This window comes from Spinacia oleracea, chromosome 1 (genome assembly GCF_020520425.1).
Source record: "Spinacia oleracea cultivar Varoflay chromosome 1, BTI_SOV_V1, whole genome shotgun sequence".
In the NCBI taxonomy this organism is placed as follows: domain Eukaryota; kingdom Viridiplantae; phylum Streptophyta; class Magnoliopsida; order Caryophyllales; family Amaranthaceae; genus Spinacia; species Spinacia oleracea.
Window position 1 is genome coordinate 111,625,750 of NC_079487.1, and position 18,079 is coordinate 111,643,828.

The window sequence follows — 18,079 nt, forward strand, 5'->3', positions numbered from 1 at the left end:
ACTTATTTTTTATTGTGAGGGAATTGGTAATTGGACTTACTAATATCTACTCCGTAGTTGTTTACACTTTCTTTATAAACTCATGCAAGTAAAAAAAAAAAAATAGTGGTGGACAGGTAGAAGGCCTAAACCGTCATATTTAAGGATATTGCATGTTTACAAAAATATAAAAAACAATTACAAAATTTGGAGTATTACATACTATAGATGGATTATTTCTAAATTCTTTCTTTTACTAGTCCAGAATTATAATGTGAAGAATTTTAATCATAAATCATTTTTTATGTATAATATTATACGAAGTACTTAGTACTCCCCTCCCGATTATCCTACTAATCTTTGTTCAATAGTGTATTTGACCAAACCAATTGTATCCAAATATCATTAAGAATTTGCTAGTTTGAATCCAATTTCAAAGCCAAATTTGAAACCATCAACTTCAGACCTTATAAGTTACAGACGTATGATGTTATAAATTGGCTTAACATTTCAACTATAATCTTGAAATATGATGCGAACACACAATTTCGAAAGAATCGTTGTCGGTTAGCTTTCTATGTCACTAGGTCCACAAATTTAAAAAATAAAATTAACATCTACGGAGTAATACTTAAAATTTGGTTTGATCGAGTTTTCTCCCCTCCAAATTAACTCGATCTTTCAATGAGATTCGAAAATTCAATCTTAAAAAGCATTCTATAATATATCATCCAATTTACAAATTGGAAAATCGATATTATCCAAATGATAATAGACAATTCCTAGTTGGGAGTTGGGAGAGCCTGAGCTGAAAAGACCAATCGCTGATTGGGTTATAGAAAAGGTAGATGACATGTTACCAAGAAAATTAAAAGGGTTTTGGTTTTGGTTTTGGTGGCTCATTTGCTCATTATTATTGGCGGCTTTAGTTCTTGCATGTAGCTCTGTACCAAAAGACAACCCCTCCCTCCACTATCCACTAGTCCGCTCTTGTAAATTCAAGGTTATTTGCCATCGGTCCATCGGATAACTAAATTATTGGTGCCCTTGGACGGAAATTTGGATGAAAACGTTAAATTGTAGCGTCATGAACAAGAAAAAGAAAAAGAAACCAATTGAGGTTGGCATGAGTGGTTAAGGGCCTCTTGCTCCTTAACCAAGGTCTCGGGTTCGAGCCTTGGGAATGGAAAAAATCTCAACTGGGAGGGATGCTGCCCATCGAGGTACCCATGCAAACTCCCACGGGAGATTACCTCGCCGAAAGCGGTGGGAACTCCTCGTAGTAGAACCAAAAAAAAATGAACAAGAAAAAGAAGATAATAAGTAATTTTTAGTTTTTCCGCATAAACTAAATATGACATCACACATTATTTACAAGTGGTATATAATAAATATTGTACACGAAATAAAAGTTAACTCAAATGCTTAAAAGCTATTCCACCTATGTAAAAGTTATCTATTTTTTGTGATAAAATTTTTCATTTCAATTAAAAGATATTTCTTGAAAATCACTAATAATGTATAAAATTAATCTTTTATATGATGTTTATCTATCAAGTTTTGTTCTTGGTATGCAATAAATTTTTAACACATCTGGCCTGGCCTGTGCGTGCAAGACCTTTTGATAAAACATATGGAGTAGTTATTTTAAAATCAACATCTTAAAGGTAATACAAATTTTTATATAAGGCGGTTTTACACAAAAGACCACCTTGGTGTCACATAAGTTAAACAATGAAATCAAGTAGTTAAACACTGAAAATAGTTAGTTAAGTAATATAATCAATTAATTAAGCAATTAAAGTGATCTTTTAGGTAAGACAGTCTTACACAAAAGTTGCAGTAAAGGTAATTGCCCACAATTTTTTTTATATGGAATCTGTGAATATCATTTTGTCTTTTATTCGTTTTAAATTACCTTAAATAAAACCGCAATTTAGAAGGTGGACCATGGTGCACATAGAGGATGGTGCACCTTAAGAACACTAGTATGTAATTGAAAGAACATCTGGTTACGAGAAAAGAAAAAATACTCATGTTCTTTTTTCGTAACCAGATGTTCTTTCAATTATATACTAGTGTTCTTAAGGTGCACCATGCTCTATGTGCACCATGGTCCACCTTCTAAATTGTGGAACAATACGGTTATACAGTACCAAGAACCTTGGGCTCTTTCTAATTCCAAATTGGAACCTCATAAGAGGAGATGAGAAGACATTTCATTAGGTTATTCATCCATGAGAAAGAGGGAGAATGTGTACCCTACATGTACCGAAAGGAAAAAAATCAATAAATTTACAATTTTGTATTGTATTAGTTAAAGGTGCGTGCATGGATGTTACTAATTCCATCCCTAATTACTAATTAGTGACGGCTATAACAGCAAATGAGAAGTGTGTTTAGTGGAGTTTGGCTTTTGTTTAATACGTCTATAGACTATAGTTGTGACACATATTCATTTTCTGTTCCAGATTTCAGAATTCAACTGTGAAACTGTTCCTTGCGATTCAACCAAAGTAGCAGAACAGAACAGAACAAATTATAATAGTAATTAATAAATTAATAATTTAATTATGACCCTTTTTTACGGAATTAACAATAATTAAATTTTATACTTTATACTTGAAATAGATTGGTCCCTCCTATGATTCTTAACCTAGTACTCCTAGTTCCATCCCTGTTTATGCACATGCATGCATTAGAGAAGAGAACTCGAAATACAAACAAGAATTTAGGAAATTGTTGTTATATTAGTTTTTGTTTTTTTAATCTTATCTTTTTTCATTAATCTATTTTGGTTGTGCCTTATGAATTATGATTGCTCCAACCTGTACGGAAATGGAGTTGTTCTTGGTATATTCTTGGTATATTCTTCCATAACTACTATAAAAATTGTAACTTATTGAGTACAAGTATATAAGTATATATAAAAATTGCCCAAACTTTAATATAATTGGACAAATTCTTGTAAAAGACAGTATAATTAAGTTAGATCAAGTATTTGTTAGAAAAAAACTGAAAGAAAGATAATTAGACTCCGTTCTATTAGACTTATTAACTTATATTATATGAACTTATCTGGAAAAAAAATTATTTTGACTGAAATAAACTTATTTGTGCGTTAAAATGTCAAAAAAAAAGTTAAAATAAGTCGAACAGAACAAAGCCTTAATCAGACCAAATAATTAATTTGTTCAATTCATGTAACATAAGATTTACTCAAAGAATTAAGTAAAAAGATAATTAAAGGTTCTCACTACAAGAATCTGTATCTTTAATGACAACCTAATTACGACGGATCAAAAATCCCATCGCAAAAGCCTTTTGCGATGGGCTTAACAACCAAACAAAGACGGGAACAACCGTCGCAAGTGTCTTTTACGACGGGTTAACGACGAGATTTTCCATTAACGACGACCCCTTTTATGACGGGTACGCGACAGGAAATCACGTCATTAATCAACGATTACTTGCCTTTAACGACGGAATTTTCCGTCGTTAGTGGTACAATTTCTTGTAGTGTCTAGTTCGATGTGGATGCTAATAATCTCAATGACGTGATTATTCGGTCATACTAGGAATATCAGTACACTACAAGAATTTGTATTTTTAATGACAACCTAATAACGGAATGTCAAAAATTCCGACGCAAAACTTTTTGCAACGGGGATAACAACCAAACAAAGACGGGAACAACCGTCGTACATGTCTTTTACAACGGGTTAACGACGAGATTTTTCATTAATGACGACCCTCTTTTATGACGGATTCGCAACCGAAAATCGATCTCGTCGTTAATCAACGATTGTTGGCCTTTAGCGACAGGATTTTCCGTCATTAATGGTACAATTTCTTGTAGTGATAGATTCAATATCAATAAATAAAGTGCATTTAGCATATTTTCTATAATTCTACTTTTTAAATTATCTCGATTAACAATTAAATTACCCACATTAGGTGGCTTTTATATTTGTGAGTGACAACTTAAATGGTTATAACTCAAAATGTCCCCCATCCTAGGTTAACTAAAATGCCTAATAATTGATCTCTTCTTAGATCAATTCTTATAGGCCGATTTGAATTAAACTATATTGACTGGTTGTTAATGATAGTTTAATGTTGTGCTTATCCATAATTAAAAAATGAAGTGCTCCAATGTGGTTGGAGTAAGTATTAATTTTGAGTTGCATGCTCTCTCTGTCACTCATACCCGCATCTCTAAACTCAAAGCACGATGAGACGATGACCCAATTAGTATTATTGTTTAGATAAATAAATTAACTAAACTTCCAATTAAACAAGAAATTAATAAAGTTGGTCATAAAGCATGTCCAATGTAATAAAAAAATAGGGCAAAAAGCCATTTCAGCAACTCTCTAATCTGATTGGACCACACTGGAGTTGAATTGGCAGATTTGCAAAGAAACGAGGGGAATCTTTCTCGTAGGGGTCGTCGAGAAAGAATCGATCCATTGGTACAAGTGTGGAAAGTAATGGCCACAAAAAACGTCCGCAAATTAGATCATAGACGTATGTGCATGAATGCATAATGTTCAATGAGCACCAATAGAATTTGAGATGTGTTTTTACTTTATCACAATATATGTTATGTTTTTCTCATATGCTCTTGTACTTTTTTGGAGTATAGTGAGCATCATGCATATGAGTCCATTGTCCAAAGCTAGTCTAGATTCCAGATTTAGTTTTCCCAGAATTATCAATGAGTTTTCACTTGGTGGTCGACATTAGAATTTAGGATGCGACACCATTTATTATACATATGTACGTAGTAGAATGTTTTCTTAAGTTGAAATCCTCTCTAGCCTCTATATGCGAGTATTTTCTAAATAATATTCCGTAGTCACTTTAATTACAAGAGTATAGAGTTGTTTCGTTGACTTTATGATAGAACATTTTTTGTTAGAGTCTTATGATTTCAGCAATGCCGGTTTTTTTTTTAAAGAAACGGACATTGGTGACTTCTTGAGCCCAATTGCATCCAATCCTTAATTAAGGAGTACTCCGTATGTGTGAGTTATGCATGGCCTGTTTTTTTGAATGGCTAACTTTATGCGTTGACGTTGTTTGAATAGGGCATTACTACTAGTATCAAAGGAGCTAGATTTTCTGGAAATTGAATGTGGGTGGAAGATCTTTGGGTAATTCCATGCTACAATAGGAAGTATCCAATTGAATAACAGTTGGTGGATTGTGTTGCCTTGCACAGTCGCATCTACACACTGCTATATTCAAGTTCAATACAATATGCTTCTATTTTTAGTAACTGATTACCCTTGTGGCCGTTCCTGGGTTGGGGTATCCAACTACCCGGGGTGGAATGACCAACAGATCCAAAGATGCGGGTTGTTTAGTAGGCGAACAAGATTAAAAGTAAAAAAATTGAAAATTTACTCATGAGTTTGGCCCCTTGCACCCGTCATGTCACGTAGTTGGCTTGGCTCACTTGGCCCTCGACGACGGGCTATCGTATGCCCAAAGCAAAATGGACTTGGCGCATACTAAATTATCAGCTAAATCTTGTGGCATGTGGTCCATGGACTTACAATCTGATACGCTAGACTTTCTAATCAATGTGAACAATTTCCCTTATTAATTAAATTGACTGACAAACTGACACGATAAACTCTCCTATTATTTATTTTATTCCCCCGGACATTTCATTCCACAAATATATCAAGTACATAGATACTCATGAAATTAATAGTGTTGTACCACCCATGTTCTTGAAGTTTAACAAATTTTCCACAACCGAATATTTTCTTTTTAGGAAGACTTTTCAATGGCTACAATAAAATAGTAGCCACTGTAATTATATCGAATCTAAACCGTTCGATAATAAAGATTGAATCTCATCCCTCTATTTGTTTGACCCCAATCTTTCAGAAAAAAATAAAGATTTTTTTTTTTAAATAAACAGTTTGCATTACGAAAAAAACGGTTTCAGAAAATTCACTTGCATAAAAATTAGCACAATTTCATATTTATCTGATTGTTTACCCATCCAAACCCACAAGAATAATAATCAAATACGTAGTACATACTATCATTAGTTTTATGATTAGTTTTACGATTAAAAATACCATTTAAACTAAATGTTGAAATCAATTTTGGGATTTATAGTGTGTTGGTTGTTTTCATTCTAATGGTGATTTTCTTCTTTAAACAACCCAATTTTCAATAGTGTAAAATTTTGTAAAACAATACCTCGTATATGATAACTCTTTCAGAAAGAAGCCGTGCAAGTTAATACTTGTAAAACGAAAAAAGCATTGGTTGATGATAATCATGGAGTTTTAGAGAGGAGAAGAAACGAAATTAGTTTTTTTTCCTTCTAATTATTATTTTCTTCACTTTTTTTAAATATTAACATTTGTTTTTTAAAAAATAAATAAAAGTCAAGTCAATAGAAAATTAATGGTGTAGATTAATATATACTTCGTAGACGGTCAAGATTAAAAGCTTATAATGGCCACCAAATTGATGTAGCCATTGTAAAATCATCCTTCTTTTTATTACAATTATATTCAAACTTCATGTCATTACATAAAAATTTAAGCAAACAAAACAGTAACAATCCAACAAATGAAGGTGAGGGGACTTATCCTCAAAAATAGCAGAAATGTACATAAAAAAAATCGAAAATACTAAGCAATCTTAGTGGTATAGAGGGAGTGGTAAAAACAACATGTAACGTTCTTCTCCTAATGCCTTTTCAAGCTGCTTAATTTGCAGTATGAAAACTACGAAAATCAAACTCCTACAACCTTTGTCTTTTCTTGTGTAACGTATAGAACACTAAAAAACACTCCAAAAAGGTTGCATATTTTAAAAGAATCTCCAAAGAATCTTGTCGATGTCCAATGAGTATATTCCAACGGAATCTATGAAATAGGACTTAGCATTTTGGTAGGTCTTTTGGTGGTGCCATGATTGACTCATTTGGGCCGTCGCCATTCTCTATTAAAAATGCCATCTTTAGTCCCCATGAAGTGTGTACCTCTAGATGACAATGCATAAACCATACACCTGCGATCGCCATTTTAAAATATTTATCGTCAAAACAAACATGTTAATTTTAATTTAAATATTAATCCCTTATGAAAATGATGAATAGGGTTATCTCGACATATATAAAAGTTGTTTTATCCTATTCTTATTGCTTAGTACTTATTATTAGTATTTTTTTAAAATCAGATTAGACCAGACTAGAAAACATTTACGTCACACAAGACCAGACTATATCAGACAAAAAAAAAGGACAAAAACACTCACGTAAAACATTCAGACCAAATAAAATTAAACCAGAAACTAGAAAAATCAGATCATACTAACTAGGCTAGAACTTGATCAAAAGCTAGAAAAATCAGATAAGACCAGATCAGAAACCAAAAAAATCAAACTAGACTAGACCAGAAACCAAAAAAAATCATACGCGGCCCAGGCAAAGAGAAGAGTCCATGTTACAATACCTGGATTATCTGCTAGAAATCTGATAACAGTCCATCCACCAGTAGGCACATCTATAGTATTCCTCTCAACAGGATCAACGAGATTGAAGTTGATAGAATCCTTGGTTGCATCATAATTACCAATCCCCGTACCAACAACAAAGAAATTGGTACCATGTAAATGGATCGGATGGCTTTCTGGTGCAATGATAGAAGTATCTTGTAGCACAACTTGGACCGTGGCATTAAAAGGCAACCTATAAACCTTAGTACCATTCATAGTAGCCAAAGAGCCAGTATAATTCACAGTAGTATAATCAAAACTTATAAGAGGCTTCCCTGGAAAATCATCCGTAAAAACACCACTTATATTATAATAATGAGCTTGTAGCAACGAAATAGTCGGCATAACAAACGTGACATTGTTAATGTTACCAACAAGTTTACTACCATTTAGACATGTTGCACAAGGGTTAACCCCAACACCCATGGTAAAAAATAGAGAATGATCAATACTTAAGGGGACTTTTGCAGGGTATTTTTTCGAGTTAAGACTTCGAAGAGAATGGATGAAGTTTCGTTGAGCTTGTGTGGCGTTTAAAGATGGCATCGCGGTGAGAACAAAGGGCGAGCCACCTAGGCTAGGCTTGTAGCGTAAAAGGCCATAGTTGGTTGAGTTATCAACAGCAACTGGTGAGTCCATGAAGGAGGACATGCCTATTAAGTATTTTCTTTCAGGGGATTGGTCGGCTTTAAGAAGGGCATTTGTTGTTTGTCCAGGGGCTATGTAGATAGTGTCTGTTATAAAAGGTTTTGTGTAGCTTGCATCGACTTCTACCACCGTTAATTTATGACCGGCGATTCTGAAAAAAAGCTCGTCGTTTATTGCAGCGTTGATAATACGTAGTAGGTACGTTTTGTTTTGCTCAACATGTAAGGTATAAGTACCTGCACAATTATGATATTATTGAATTTTCGTTCAATGTAAATCAAATTTTCTAAGGAAAGTTTTTTTTTGTTTTGTTCGTAGTAAGTACCCTTAGTAGAGATGGAACAGTTTCGAACAGGTCCGGTATGGCCATTCATGGTATGTGAATCTGATACATTTGGTGGCATACCGGATTTTGTTGCTTCATTAATCACTGCCTCTGTATCTGCTTTCCACCATTCCCCTGCATTTGGAACTGATATTAATATTGAATACTATACTATATTGAATGAGTCACGAGGCTGGCGCAATACAAATTTCAAATGGGGAGGAGAGATTCGAATTTGTAACTTATTGTACACATACCATCAGTCTACCAGATGAGGCCGAGACATCATTGGTTGATGGGACGTAATGGAATAAGAAAAACACATAACATGATATTTGTTGTTGGGACGGTTTAGTACCATAGTAGGTCCGAAGTCATCTTCCAATAATATAAAGAAAATATCCAAGGACTTTAATATATGACATTGACATAGTTATTTAATTAGTACTTAAAAAATGTGTTAAACTATAATAAGTGAAGATAGGCAATAATAAGGTGTTAAAGGCTCACCTAACACAATAATTTTTTGGTTGACAGGGTGTGGGAAAGGGTATGGGGTGCCTTTCTTAGGCAGGATAACAATGGCTCCATGTAGGGTTGCCCTTAGCCAAGAAATATGTGCGTGCCAGAAAAGTGTTCCTCTTTGCCCTGTAATTGTGAAGTTGTAAAGATAGTTTTGTCCTGGAATTATAGGGCATTGTGTTATATATGCTGGACCGTCTGACCACCCCGTTCTAAGTTGCCGGATGCCATGCCTACCGTACAGTACATAAACACAATTAGTCTTTAAATCATTTAGTGAGTAATAATTTCAATTCTAAATTAATAATTATTCATCCAAATGATCGACCTTATATATAATATGTAGGGTGGAAGAGTTAAAGAGTCTGACCAATGTATAGTGAGATTGTAATTGATGTTATTGATGACTTTGACAACAACATTATCACCCTCCCTTGCATGGAGTGTTGGCCCTGGAAATTTGCCGTTGACGGTGGCAATAGCCTTGGTGGAACACAGCCTTGTGTAGTTCTTCATAACCACCTAATAAAAAAAAACAAAAGGGCACTCACATAAAACAATTAGACCAAACAAGACGTGACCAGGTGAAGAGAACATAACCTAAGCATGTAACGTACCTCAAAGTTATAATGCCTCAACCTGGCCTCTGCTAATGTAGGAAGCAATAGCAGAATAAGTAGAGCTCGAATCCAAGGTTCCATTGTTTACGACTTTTCTCCCTCGCTCTTAGGTCGAGATCAAACTCCTGGTTTGATTAATTCTTATGTTTTGTTTGTTTTTATTTTATGGAAATAATTTGAAATGTAGTATGAGGTTCCTTAATTCCTAATAATATTTATTTGGGTTGTATATTAACTATTTATGTTGATCCTGATTCTCTAGAAGTAAATATAAGTATGCAATTGTATTAGTCCACGGCAGCTTAGATCACTAGGGAGTACTAGTGGTCGAAGAGATGCAGTGTCATTTTACTTGGTTAGGTAAGTGAATTGCCATTCAGGCCAGAGTGTGTTTAGTTTTCCGCCATTGAAGTTTCTTGAATGTTACACAAAGTTGGTATTTATCCAATTATCCCAGCTAGTATCATTACTCTTTTTTGTTCAACAGCGCACATCTCCACATCTTAATTGTTATCATCTTCCTCATCAGTTATCAGTATGTACGTACGTACATACATACTTTGTATTGGTTAGAGCTTTCATCCCGGTTTCAGGTGATCCTGGGATCGATTCTCATCCCCGCCCTTGTGGCTCATTTACACCAAAAAAACATACATACTCCGTATATGATACAAGACAATAAACGATCAGTAATCCTCCAACAGTGCAAGTTGCGAAAACTAAACACATGAAGCAGCTCATTTCTCACTGAAGAATCTGCGGACTATTACAAGAGGACTGTTGCTTAATATGCACATAAAGATTGTACTGCTAGCTTCATACTTGCTGTTAATTGTTTTTCACATTAGAAAGTGCTGTTGATGTCTTTTGTCATATAGCAATTAAGTAATGCACAACTGCGCACACGTTAAACATTGTAATTACTAGACTAGGAATAAAGTGGTTTTTCGGCAGTAAAATTTCTAGGGTAAGAAAAAGACTTCTTCCATTGCCCTTTAGTTCCTACAACTTATCTTGTGATTGACCTCTCAAAACTTCTTAATTAGGTGCTTAATCTTTAGTAGCGTGGCTTGATCCTTCTTAATCACTGGTCATAACACACTTTTTTTTTTGGTTGTGCAGTTATTTTCAGGAAAAGATAGAATGGTTTAACAGGTAGGATGAATTGTAGGCGGAAATGTAGAGTCTGTTGTTCATGATATTTCTTTGAGGCTAACAGCTAAACAGCTTATCTGATCTCCTCATGAATCAGTGTTCAATTTCCATATGATCTCTATTGATTGTTTCCGTGTTCTTCCTAGGATGAAAGTAAGCTAAGTCGTAGTGGACTAATATTTAAAGTTTAATTTGTTGAAAAAGCTAGTGTACGGGAGAAACTCTAAGTTTATGCAACAAGATTGCATATGTATACACCTCATATTGTTGTGCATCATCATATTTGTACTAATTTGTCATTGTACACGAAATTGATCATGTCATCTATTTTTAGCATCATGATATACGCGAATTCTGAAGCTAGGTACATACCATGTACCGATAACTTTGAATTATGTATAGACTAGCAGTGCTTAAGCCAAGTTATTTACCCAATTAAACTAACATCTGCAAGAAAAATGGAATTTTCATTTCGACTAATTCTGGCTTCAGTGATTCACAATGACAACCTACAAAGATAAATTACATTTTACACACATTCCACTGAAACAAGTACTGATGTATTGGTATATTTGAGTCATTTGACACATAGAAACTCATTTCCTTGAAGAAACGTACTTCGTATCATGAATATATGTCATGTACTCATATGTAATAAGAAATGCAAAGATGAAATGAAAAGAGCCATATAATTAAGGCTAAGTTAATTTATAGACAAAAAGGGGGGATATGAAACATGAGTAGCTTAGAGTTAAGCAGCAGCTCCAACAGGAACTGGCTCCTCTAGCCTAGAGGATCCGTATAGTGTCTTCTCAAATCGGATGATCTCGTTCAAGGAGCCGTAAGCAACTTGGGTTCTGTCATCAAGGTTTTTGACTTCAATGTCCAACACAGACTTGGTTCCCTCACTGCTGTGACCACCAGCCTTCTCAATCAAGAACCCTAGAGGAGCTACCTCAAACAGTAACCTCAACTTTGCCTTGGCTGTAGGTGATATTACATTTGTGAATATACCTTTCTCCTTCACTATGATCTACACACATTAATACATTTACATGTTAGATAGATATATTCTCAAAATTAGGGTTACAAGAATGAGAAGGAAAAGGAGAAGGATCTGTCTGAAACCTGGTTAACATCAGGAACCATTCCTCCAGTGTATCTCAATGTGTATTTCTCTTTTATATAGTATTGAATCAGCTGAAAATACAATAAAGTTCAACAAAATGGGTTATGAATAGACAGATTCATTCAATATGTTATACTTCTGCAAACGAGTAAAGATTGATCAAAACCTTAGCATAATCAGCATTGTCAGAAGTGGCTCTCAAGTTTCCAGGACAGAACAATTTTCCTTCATTGATTTCTGTTGTTTCTTTCACATGTTGCCACTTTCCTAATATCACCAACAAGAAAAAACAGGGGATTTAAAAACAGAACAAAACAGGGGTGACATTCTTTAGTCACCTAATCTTTGTACTATTACTAACAAAACAAATGATGAATATGGTTGAGAATATCACAAGAAGCGGCTTTGTTCTCTTCACCTTAATCTTATTCCTTATTAGTCCATACCACAAAAATCAGACCACCTCACACCAGAAAAATCAAGAAAACACTCACATAAAACATTCAGAACAGAAACTAGAAGAATCAGACCAAATCAGGTGAAGAGAACAAGGCCGAATTGTAAACTTTTGCATGGGATATTCTGATTATTGGTTGAGATTATAACAAGAAGCAAACCTTCATCAAGAAGAAGAAATTCATGGGTGCCAGGGTAGTCCTTAAGAGCGAGAACATAAGTAGTCCTAGGACCATAAATTCCCATTGCAGCAGCCACTTGATCTCTGCCTGTTACACCAGTTAGCTTGTCACCTGGCCAAACCCCGAATATGGTCCCAACTGAGAAATTGGTATCGACAATGCTGGATCCATCAAGGGGGTCAAATGCTACACTGAATCCGCCTATTATGTTGCAAACAATCAAGAAGAATAATTTAAGACCTTTTTATCTAGGTAACAAAATTTAAATAAACTGATGAAGGAAATGGGTTAAAGACTCAGGAAAATAACCATCAACGGGGCCTCCCATATCTTGAAGCTCAGGGAGTTCTTCTGAACAAGCATACTTGCAGAAGTGTGAATAGTTCAATGCCTGCATTACCATACATCAGGTCTATCAGTTTCATGCAGATTGCAGGATATTCTCAATGACTACTTATCAATAATTAACACCAAAATCTCATTGACAGTAAGTTATTACGAGCTGTTGTATCACAATAAGTTATTGTAAGGCCGTTTCATACAAGATTTTGTCTTTTTTGGTGTAGTGGTTTAGAATATGTTCAGAGGGCATGCAATTCATTTGATTTTCACTGCATAAATTAGTAACAACTAACAAATACGGAGTATTAACCTCGAAAAGAAGCTTGTCAGCAAGCACATCAATGGCAAGCTGTTCGTCTCCAAAGGTGTTAACACATTGAGTTCCACCACATGAAGCAGTCCTCACTTTAAAGCCAATGGTCCTTAATGCTTCTCCCATGCACATCATCAATCTAATCAGCCCTTTATCTGTGGTTGCCTTTGCTAGGAACTCCTCCTGCATTAATCATAATTGTATTGTCCATACATTGACAAAATAAACAAAATTTATCAATTCCAATTCCCAAAAGAAAAATTCTGAACAAATTTATGTTTCCTTAATAATTTCAAGCTTACCAAACTGTCACCAAGTTCACATTTGGTTACAAGGGAAGAGTTCTTTGCCTTGTTCACCCTAACCGATGACTTGGTTGTCATCCGCAATGATTCTCCGAAGAGCGAGCTTGATTTTAGACTCTACAAAAACATCATATAATATAAGCACTTGCAACATCTATAGTCAACATAGTCAACAAACTGTCTAGTGCATGTGGATTATACCCTTAACACTCCCCCACATGGGCTAGAGAACAGATTAAACACATATAAGTCTGACGGCGTTCCATTCTAAAACCAACTGGTGATAAGTATAGTAACCCACCAATCTTATAGGTTAGTCAATGTCTATCTACTACAATGTGGGATAACTAGTCCAATAGCCACATATGGATTATACTCTTAATAGTTCCCAACCAAATTAGTTCAGTGTAAGAAAAATAAGAGCTAATAAGTGCAGATAACATGTAATCATGTATAAATATGAACATAAAGAATATGATATGTCATACCTTGAGGTTGATAGATGAAGGCACAAGAGCAGATGAATGTTGAGGGGAGACTCTAGGGAGCACAATGCTTCTAGAACAACAAGCCATGCTAGTCTCCATGATTTGATGCTGTAATTTGCAAAGAGATTTGATGGCTTTTTCTTTTTTTTTTTGGTAGGAGGAACTAAGTGAGGGGAAGACAGTGGGATGGGAAGTGAAAGAGTAGGATTGTAGATAAGCAGTTAATGGGTTTCTGCCACGTGGATGTCTTCCAATAAGATAGTTGAAGGATTGAGTGAACTTCCATCTCTCATATTTATGTGGTTATGGACCTTCATTTTTAGATAGGTGATTTTTATTTTTAATGTACATAAAAAGTGGACCCTATTGAGTTTGTTTCAGATCTTTTTGATCCATATGATTGAGGTCCCATTTTTTGTTTGTGTATGATCCTTTTGTAAATATCAACGGAATTTGTTAGTCTTGTAAAGAAATAATCTTACTTTTTATAGTAATAGTAATTAATGTTTAATTTTTCGCGCTTGAGTCATGATGATAACACATATTATCGATGGGGGTGGGATGTGAACATGTTACTTACTCCGTACTATATAAGCATATAATTAGCCACTAGAACATATATTATTAGTAATTAGTATGGACTAATGGAGTAATTGAAAATACATGAATTTTGAAAATTTTCCCAGTGATTCATGGATATATTCAATCGCCCGTCCCTGGACAGGCTTTGAGGGGCGGTCGCTCTGAGTCCTAAAGGAAAACTACATTAATCTGTTAAGCGATTCTAAATAAGGTATATGTATAGTATAGGTTATTAGCAAAGATGCTTTAGAGGTTTTGTGTGTGGGACATTTTTGTAAATGTAAAGGGTAGTGGGTTCGAGACTCACCAAATGATTATTTTTCATTCTTTCACATTATTGTATTTTTTCATTGCTAAAACTTTTGGACGACCAACTATTATGTTGTTTCAATTTATATTTTATTTTTCTTCTATACTTATCTTTCATCCAACTTTGAGATGTGGAGATGTCTCACTGTTATTGACTTATAGTGTTGTTTGTCTTCTGTTACTTTGATAAGTAATGTTTAATTAAAATATTATAATTCAAGATTAATGATACTAGGTTAAATGTTTCAAGCCTAATGAATAAAATTTTATTTTCCAATTCAATTAGATGTAGATTATAGAGTAGCATTTAAGTATTAAGAAGTGAAAATCTGGTGATTTGTGGAACACCTTTTCAATAAAAAGCAAAACACGCCTATGAACATCTTTTTTTTTCCTCGAATTTTTGTATCCAAATATCATTTGAAAGGAAGGGCCCTAATTTATTATTTTGCCCATGACCCATCAAAAAGTTAGGAACATCCTAATACTTATAGTTGAGTTTGGGCTTGGAATGAAGTCCATATGTTAGATAGATAAGTCTACATTTTCAATCTCTGGCCCAACTATCCATTTCAACTCTAATCCAACCCTAACACCTTAGAGGCTTAGATCCACAAACTTCATTCACTACTCTCGCAAAATCTAGAGCCGTCAAAAACTGACCCGACCCGAAAATCCGACCTGAATCGACCGAACCCATAACCGATCATGACCCAAAATTTTGGCAAAACAGGTAACCCGAAACTCGACCTGCACGTGACCGGAAAAAACTGATAACCGATTTTAACCCGATGTTGTATGACCCGAATCCGAACCCGACACCCGACTGAAAGATAACCGACAACCGAACTGACCCAACTGAACAATGATCTGAACCGATAACCGACCCAACAATGACCTTAACCCAAATTTTACCATATAACATGTTAGTGACTCGACCTGTGGAGTAAATATTTTACGCTTGAATATTTTGAGATGACTAAATCAGATCTTAACCCGTGTCCGAGAGTGAACCCGGCATGCATTTTAACCAACTCGAAAATTATCTGATTCGAACTTGACCCAAAATCCGATATTAGCTGCTACACGAAGGAAATAATGCCCTTGGTCCAAGTATGCATATAAAATTAAGTCTAATAAATGCGGTTCAGTATTAATTAACAAGTTAATAAATTCAGTGAGATCAAATGAGCTGAATGCCTAGCTAGAGGCCGCTTCAGTTCAAGTGGAATTAATGATATTAATCCACAGCTTACTCTTGCCTGAACCCGTAGGGTCACACAAATAGTACGTAAACGGATCAAGTATTTAATGGCATTAAATACTCCATCTATGGATATTCGGAATCGACGGATCTTGGTTTCAGTGGGAGCTGAGATAGTCAAAGGCAAGCAAGTGAATACTCCGGAAACGATGATATTGCCGGAAACGGAAATATGGATCGTATCGGAAATATAAATATTATCCAAGTCGTAGATGTTGCCGGAAACGGAAACATGGTACATATCGGAAAATATTATTGGAAATGGAAATATTGCCGGAATCGGAAATATTGCCGGAAACGGAAATATTGTCAGAATCGGAAATATTATCAAATCGGAAAATAATTCCGGAAACGGAAATATTAAATATTTGTTCGAAACGGAAATTAATTCCGGAATCGAAAATATTAAATATTGTTCGGAATCGAGAATTTAATCGGAAGCGTATCGTACGAATTAGCATCGGACGAAGCCTGCCAGACGAAGGCCCAGCACGAAGCCGGGCCATCGCCCAGCAAGCCAAAGCGCAAACACACGCCAAAGCCAAGACCAGGCCCAGCGCAAAGGCCAGGCCCAGCCAAGGCCTTAGGCGCACGCAGGCAGCGGCGAGCTGGGCCGTGCGCTGTGCGTGGGCCGTAAGGCCTGCATGCGGTGCATTGCCACTCGTGTGTGTTACTCGGAATCCTAAGGCTACCGGGATTCGTAATATGATTAAATCTAATCCTAATAGATAAAGTTTGTTTAATTAGAGTCCTAGTAGGATTATAATTAAATAGATTTGTATTCAAATAGGATTATAATTCATTTCCATAAACTCTATAAATAGGTGCCTAGGGTCACATATTTAGATAGAGGATTGAAGTATTCAAAGGTAAGATTTTGGAACAAAATAAGCCAAACACTTGTAGCCTATCAGCCGAAAATTCTTAGTACCTTAAGGGAGATTCTAGTTGGTCAAGCTTAAGGCGGATCCCGACGTGTTGTGGACTATCTACGGAGGGACGACACTTGGAGTCCTAAAGACTTGTTCTTGTTCGGTTCGGGCGCAGCTAGGGAGGGCACGCTACAAAGTGTATGCATCTGAATTATGCTAAATGATTATATGTAAATAATATGTTTCCTGGCATTAAGGTTTTCCGCATGATTTATGTTTTGTCATATGTATCATAACCAAACAGTGGTATCACGAGCCTCTTATTATTTTCATAATCTAAATTGCATGAACATGGTTAAATTTTACAAATTTGCAAGGAATTAAAGGGGTGATTAGTTTTCGTAATTAATTGCAAATTGCGTTTATTTAATTATATGTACGCAGTTTTTCGGCAGAATATTCGTTACTCAACCAAATCGAGTGATTTTTGTGTCAATTTCGCATGTAAAAGGCATTCTAAAATTTTGACAAAAATAGTTTTTTCCGGCCAAACCCAAAATTCCCAAATTCGAAGCCTAACTATGACTTTTCGGAGGTTTAAGTTTTTCGAACGCAAAAGTTTGTAAATTTAAGATGTTAAATTGAATATTTGCGATTCTTGTTGATAAACCTTGAGTTTTTGATTGAACTACAGTATATGTTTAACAATTATGAATGCCTAGACTTGTTAATTATACAACCTAATTTGTGATTATGATTAATTTGTTGAAATTCGAATAATTTAGAATTGATTTGTTTTTCATAATTAATTAATAATTTAATTAGGTATTCATGATTAAAATCCACCATAAAAAATGCTAATTTATGTTAAATTTTAAATTTTTATGACCTAGATTTGAATCCATGTTAATCGGAAATTAATTAACTAATAAATTTTCGATTTTTCGCCCTAAAATTATGAAATTAATATGTTTTATTAATTTATCGTTAATTTTAAATTTTAAATTTTTATGAAAACGCTCATAAATGTTGCACGCACAAAGCTAAGGCCAAAG

At 34.9% G+C, this 18,079-nt stretch overlaps 2 protein-coding genes across 2 annotated transcripts; both read right to left on the reverse strand.

Annotated features, from left to right (window-relative positions):
* Window positions 1-6,491: 6,491 nt before the first annotated feature.
* Window positions 6,492-9,884, reverse strand: LOC110805670 (laccase-4). Its single transcript, XM_022011299.2, has 6 exons — window positions 9,625-9,884; window positions 9,378-9,529; window positions 8,996-9,240; window positions 8,486-8,620; window positions 7,470-8,396; window positions 6,492-7,026 (listed from the first exon to the last, which is right to left on the reverse strand). Exons 1-6 carry the CDS (start codon window positions 9,706-9,708, stop codon window positions 6,896-6,898), a joined length of 1,674 nt encoding a protein of 557 aa, XP_021866991.1. The 5' UTR covers window positions 9,709-9,884; the 3' UTR covers window positions 6,492-6,895.
* A 1,346-nt stretch (window positions 9,885-11,230) lies between these two features.
* LOC110805656 (sedoheptulose-1,7-bisphosphatase, chloroplastic-like) lies at window positions 11,231-14,302 on the reverse strand. Its single transcript, NM_001426509.1, has 8 exons — window positions 13,998-14,302; window positions 13,507-13,626; window positions 13,202-13,387; window positions 12,859-12,940; window positions 12,529-12,750; window positions 12,078-12,178; window positions 11,911-11,982; window positions 11,231-11,815 (listed from the first exon to the last, which is right to left on the reverse strand). The coding sequence occupies exons 1-8, from the start codon at window positions 14,094-14,096 to the stop codon at window positions 11,534-11,536; spliced, it is 1,164 nt and encodes a 387-aa protein (NP_001413438.1). The 5' UTR covers window positions 14,097-14,302; the 3' UTR covers window positions 11,231-11,533.
* Window positions 14,303-18,079: the final 3,777 nt, after the last annotated feature.